The sequence below is a fragment of the Triticum aestivum genome, chromosome 3B (genome assembly GCF_018294505.1).
Source record: "Triticum aestivum cultivar Chinese Spring chromosome 3B, IWGSC CS RefSeq v2.1, whole genome shotgun sequence".
Lineage (NCBI taxonomy): Eukaryota > Viridiplantae > Streptophyta > Magnoliopsida > Poales > Poaceae > Triticum > Triticum aestivum.
In genome coordinates, this window is record NC_057801.1 from 320,860,759 (window position 1) to 320,867,381 (window position 6,623).

Genomic DNA, 6,623 nt, shown 5'->3' on the forward strand with positions numbered 1-6,623 from the left:
AAGGACACACCATGGGTTTTCACCCTGAAACTCCAGTCCCGGTACTGAAGTAGCACCATCAAACACAACCACGAAGTGTTGTTGCAACCGCTGGACGACCCCCTTCACTCCTTCAATCCTTGACAATGCCGAACATAGACAAACACCCACATGCGTCGTGTTCTAGACCACTCGGCAACGAATATGAATCCTCGTGCACAAGGACCATGGAACATCACATCTCAGAACCTCTTCAGCCTGAATGTTTGGCATTCCATCCATTGTCCATTGCCCACACACAGTTCTAATGGGAAAAGATGTGTTCCTATGAGCTAGTTGACTGGCGACGATGCGACTGTCAGGAGCCACCGGAACCCACCATAAGGGCACATGAGTGGAGGAGGAGCTTCATGCGTGCAATCCGAGGATTTTGTATCGACCCGAGTTTCAGCTGCCTATTATTTTGGAAACGTCGTACTGCCTTTACATAAGAAACATGGGCTTCAAGATGGTGGCTATGGATCTCTGCCGATTTTAGGATTTTTAATATTAGCATAAATGCTAATGAAGTGGCTCATAGTTTAACAAAGATTAGTAAGAATGGGTCTTGTTCAGGTGTGTGTCGGTGCAGTCCCATCCTGCGTGTTGAAACTGGCAGAATACGAATATACGATTGCACAAACTTAGTTTAGTTAAAGTTATCAGTTAGAAAAACTGTATGGAGTTTGTGTAACAAGGTGTTAAGAAATGATGACCACTTTCCTTAAGAAATACTCCCTTTGTTCCTAAATATTTGTTTTTTTAGAGATTTTAAATGGACTACCACATATAGATGTATATAGACATATTTTAGAGTGTAGATTCACTCATTTTGTTTCATATGTAGTCATTTGTTGAAATCTCTAGAAACGCAAATAATTAAAAACGGAGGGAGTACGTAAGTAAACTACCGCTATGCCAAATGTAGTTTCTTCCCCTTCCCTCACCACTGTACTACCGGCAATGTCGCCCAAAGTGGAGTAAATTGCTCAAAACCATCCTATTTATGGCTAGGATACTTCTTTACCACGATGACATGTTTCCTAAAACTGGCATTGGCTAGCCCTCTGGGTTTCATGTAATTTGTACTTTTTTTTACTTTTAATATATATATACCGTAGTACGATTGTTCTACGGTTTTCGGGTAAAAAGAACCACGCTTTTGTCAAAAACCACTTCTACCGTTTTCATGTAAAAAAACCACGCTTTTGTCAAAAACAACACAAGACCACCGTTTATGCGCCAAGCGGATAACAAATCGCACTGGTCCAGACTTGAGCCATGACTAACCAAAAAACTGACATGGCTGGCTCACCTGTCGGGTCCACGTAGCATATCTATGTGGACAATACGCTGAGGTGGCCAAGGGTCCCACATGTCAGCTCCATACCTCCTTCTTCCTCCTGACATCTCTATTCCCCCCTCCCCCCTCTCTCTCCTCCCCTCCGTGGTGACCCCGACAAGCCTTCCAGGCGCCACAGTTACCATGCCCTCGCCTGGATCCTGCAAGAATTGAGCCGCCTCTGCCTTCCGCACCTCAGATCCGTGCTCGCTGCTCCAATCCGAGCCCTCTACCTCGCTGGTGACTCTGCCTCCGCGCCGGTATGCCGGGCGCCTGCGCCACAAACCCACGCAGCCCCTGCAGCTACCTTCCACGCTGCCTCCTCTCCACGCCCCAGCCCTGACCCAGCTCCCTCAGCCGCCTTCCCTCCCGATGTCGGCCTCCCCTAGTGAAGCCGCCTTCCCTCCTGACGTCGGCCTCCCCTAGTCGTCTTCCCTCCCGACGCCGGCCTCCCCCAGCTGCCTTCGCCGTCAACAGACACGACGGGAGGGACGCCCCACTGCCACCCTTCCCGGCCTCATCAAGCTGGCTTGCTCCCCCTCTATTCCCTTGACTCTCTCTTGTTCTGGGCAATCCGCATTTTCGACCTCGCTCCTTGCCGGCCAAGGTCATGGCCGCCAGCACGGGCGCAGCTAGGGCCTCCCGACGGGCGCCGCAAGCACGGGCACGGTTAGGGCTCGGCCGACCGTCGACCAGGAAGGGCGGTGAGCGAAAGAAAAGGAAGAGGGGGAAATAAAATGTGTGGCTGACATGTGGGACCCCATCCACCTCAGCGGGTCAATACATTGACTAGGATTAGTCTTCACCAGATCAACCCGACGGACAGGTCCCACCCGTCAATTCCGCTGTTAGACGTGGCTCAGTTTTCAACTAGTGCGATTTGTTACTCATTTGTTGTGGAGGTGGTAGTCTTCTGTTATTTTTGGCAAAAAAAGTAGTTTTGAAGTATGATGGTTTTGAGCAATTTACTTCTCAAAGAGGTACCACCCATGCCATATCCGCGAAAAAAGGGGTTTTCAATGGGAAATAAAAGCTTTACTAATTTCAGCAGGGTGAAAGCTTCTAGTGACACTTTCATCGGGTGTCTTGACAAAAGCTTTCAAACAGGAAATCACGAGTTTGTAGTCAGGAATCTAAAACTTTCAACTTTGAGAAACGAAGAAGGCTTTCAAGTACAAAGCCTAGAACCTTAAGCTCAAGCATCGCGGTTTTCAACTTTGAAATTATGACTTCCAAACTGAGAAATCGTTTTCAAATTATATAATACCAACACTTAACTTGTACGATGATATCAACTTTCAGCACAAAACTATGAAGTCATGAATACAGAAATAGAACAATTCCTACAGAGGTTGTTTGGAGAACTTGAAACTTGGGGAGTCTTAGCTTAAAAATTTAACAAAGTCTTGCTGAAATTTTCGCTGCTATGAAATATTTTTATATCAAAATTTTAGCTTAAATTCAATCAAAATTCAATTTTGGTCAAAATTATTTGAAATATTAGTAATTTCACGTAAAATAACTTTCAAAATCTGTCGAGGCCTGAGCCAAAACATTCATGTTCATAAAATGCTAAACCTCAATATTGCACTACAATACTTCACCCACATCATACACCTTTCTGGTAGTCACTATACTTTTTTATGTTATTGCACTACACTATTTGTTCCATCTAAGGGAATATACCTACAATAAACTTATAAACTCAACCAACTAGCTAGTTGTGCTGTAAAAATGTGTGCATGTCTATTTATCATATTCAAATAGTGAATGTGTTTTGGACGTGGAGTTTCTGCTCCCGTCTCAAATGCACCCTCGTGAACACTAAAATTGAAAAAGAAAAAACATTTTGCAAAAAAAATTCCGGTAACAACCACTGTTGAATATTCTACTTATGTGGAAAAATACGCAATGAAAAAACATATTTAATGCTCTGGGCAAGAGAAAACAAAGTCATTACTCCAAAAAGACTAATTTTTAAAGCGTGTTGGAGTGCTGATTTTGTTATTTTTGACAAGACCTCCATGAACATGGTTTCACGACTAAAATATGCACGAAGGAAACTAAGCAATGTTTGTAGCCAAAAAAAAGTCAGATTTTTTAATTTGTTTAATGGTACTGTTCCTGAAGGAGCATTTGAGCTCGGGATTAGAAGTGCACTTTTGATGTGTTTCTTTGTTTGCCACACTCCCGACTGAAATAGTACTACTCCCTCCGTTCAAAAAAGCTTGTCTCTCAAATGAATGTATCTAACATTGTTAGTGCTAAATACATTCATTTGAGGGACAAGCTTGGGACAAGTTTTTCCGGATGGAGGGAGTAGATTACAGTTACCAGACAGGCCCCGCACCTTTCTCCCCAATCTCGTGTAATCCTTGCCATTCATGCCTAAATATGTTTATGAAATAATGTTAAATCTCAGATTGTGCACAATACTCTCATATATACACCCTCCTGAAGATCTACAGATTTTTTTGCATTCCTTCATACTATACTATTTATTTCAGCTAAGAATCTAAATACTTATGAGTGAAGACTAAACTTTTAATAGCTTGACCAACTACGAAGGTTAGCCATTGTCGGCCTGTTGCGGAGCGTGTGATATTTGTGTTCCCCGACTCCGTTCGGTCGGAATTGAGCCGTTCTATAGGACTTGTCCGGCGTTTGCTTCTTCAGGGCGTCGATTTGCTACACATAACGCGGTCGTCGACGTCTTCTGCTTTACATCAACAACTTCTCGGACGCTGCTTCCACAAACTCTTGGGTTTTAAAAAGTTTGTTCCGTTGAGACGGAGATTTAGAGGTTGCCACGAGTTTTGCTCAAGGTGCACTGTGGGTGGATGCAGATGGAAGAAGACTTCGGCACCCCAAAATTTGGATGTTTGTTTCAATTTTTGTAAGTGTTTTTGAAAGTGCTTGTACTATTTAATATAAGTCCTTTGTCCTTTTCGCAAATGAAGGAAAACTGAGTAGCACAAAAGAAAAAAACTAAGGAAAGAGAAGACGAGAGATTGCGTGATGAAGCTGGAGACCGGAGGAGGCGGGAACTTCCCGCTCACACAGCACAGTGATCTCTAGCTTGCATAGCATGGAGAGGCCCATCAATCGTGGGGATTCCCCAGTTGCTGCAAGAAATAGAAAAAGGGGGGATGCATGATGCATGAGCCAGACAGACGGCTACTGAGCTACACACACACTCACTCACTCACTCAGCCTGCCCTGCATCTGCATGGAGGTGGAGGTGGAGGTGGAGCAAGAAGAAACAATAATGCATCCACCTTTCCGTCCGGCTTTACTTGGGCCCCAACTAACTGGCCTAAGCTAGCCAGCTCTACTCCACTCCTCCCCGGCCTCTCCGGCCTCTCCTCCTGGTGCAGCACCAAACCGTATATAAAAGACCACTCCACCTCCCATCTCCAAACCAACCTAGCCATCCAACACAACACAAGCTAAGTTGCCTCTCATCACCTTCTCCTTGGGTTAGATTGATAGCTAGACCAGACACACGTACGCTAGATTGACCGGTCTGATAGATAGATAGATAGATAGATAGAAAGATACAAGGATCCATTAGTTTCTGATTATTAACAGCGATGGAGAAGGTGATGATGAGCAGGAAGCCGGGCGACTGGAGTTGCAGGTCGTGCCAGTACCTCAACTTCTGCAAACGGGACGCTTGCCAGCGATGCGGCGAGGCTAAGCTGGGCGCCGAGCGGCCGGACTACGCGGCCATGGGCGGCAGCTGGGAAGTCAAGCCCGGCGATTGGTACTGCGGCTGCTGCGGCGTCAACAACTACGCCAATCGCGCCAGCTGCTTCAAGTGCAGCGCCGCAAAGACAGACTCCGCTGCCGTGGCGCACAACTGGGGGTTCAACGCCGCCGGCCAGGCCGGCTGGAAGGCCGGCGACTGGATCTGCCCCAGGTTCGTCTGCCTCCGGCCCCCTATCTACGTAGCTAATCGGTTAGATTAAAGCTAGCTTTCCAAGGAATGTGCATGCATGCATGCATGCATGCAAACAGGCCTGAAAAGAAAGAAAATTAACCACGGGTTTTGGCGATGCAGACTGGATTGTAACGTGCAAAACTACGCCAACAGAACCGAGTGCTTCCGCTGCAATGCGCCCAAATCATACTATGGTAAGCTCATCTCCTGTGAATTCAACCCATCCCACGGCACATTTACACTTCTTGTTTGCGACGAGTGCACACATTGACAACTTTTCTTTTTGCGATGATGGCACATATTTACACCTGACAGTGACAAACTGGTCTGGTGCTGTATGTCATCTCATCTAATCAAATTCTTTTATTTGATGTTTACTTCCTTTGCAGGTTAAAAAACAGGCCTGAAAAAAAATTAAAAAAATGGAAGTATTATTGGAGCAAAGAACAATCACGAGTCCTCAAGGATTTTTCTTTTTTTTTCTCCTTAAGAAAAACCTTCGCCAACCCGAGGGTTTAGTCATGTGGAAGAGGAGCGGTAAGCCGCCGCTCAGACTCAGAAAAGGGAGATAAGTGGGCACAAACGTGTACATGTGCGCGTGTGTTTGGGCTGAGGACCAATATCCGATTTTCCTTTTTCAGTAAAAGAAAGAGAAAATTCCAGTTTGGCTTCATTTGTACGTTCACAACTTTTGAGTGAACTCCTGTGTGTGTGTGTGAGATTAATTGTTCCTAATCATTAGACTGTTGCTGCGCATGCAGTTCCATTCGCCGATATCTATCCATATATAGATGCCTTGCTTGTGCCTGCTCGTTGCTTACGGCATATGCAAAGCGGCCCGGGAATGCAGCCAGGGAGCACAGAGGCGACAGCGAATTCACCCAGCCACAAGCGAATGTTTCTTGGAAAACCTTTAGTCGCCGCGCGCGCGGGATAGAGAGATTCCGGGAGCAATCATGGCCCTGCTTTACTCGAAAAAGCGAGACGATCGAGATGCACAGGATTATTACCACTTCAGTCTCAAATGCCACGCCAGCACCACATACATACTCACAGACTACATATATACATGTGTAGTAGAATAGAAGAGAAAGAAAATCAAATATATATTCCCTTGAATCAAAATAAAAGACGTTTTGTGACACTGCAGTGTCAAAAGAAAGTCTTATATTTTGATATGGAGGGAGTAGCTTGGTATGTAAGTTTACAAATGGAAAACTATTAGTCACAATCTTTCCTCCATGAATTAGCATACTATCAATAGTTAATTAGTTTTTCGCTAACATGTTTATATATGTAACTTAATGATCAAAGCTGCAC

At 45.1% G+C, this 6,623-nt stretch overlaps 1 protein-coding gene across 1 annotated transcript; it reads left to right on the forward strand.

Annotated features, from left to right (window-relative positions):
* The first annotated feature begins 4,688 nt into the window (after positions 1-4,688).
* On the forward strand, positions 4,689-5,976 carry LOC123065375 (zinc finger Ran-binding domain-containing protein 2). The gene is made up of 3 exons (XM_044488677.1): positions 4,689-5,282; positions 5,424-5,497; positions 5,693-5,976. Exons 1-3 carry the CDS (start codon positions 4,954-4,956, stop codon positions 5,695-5,697), a joined length of 408 nt encoding a protein of 135 aa, XP_044344612.1. The 5' UTR covers positions 4,689-4,953; the 3' UTR covers positions 5,698-5,976.
* The last annotated feature ends 647 nt before the right edge of the window (positions 5,977-6,623 follow it).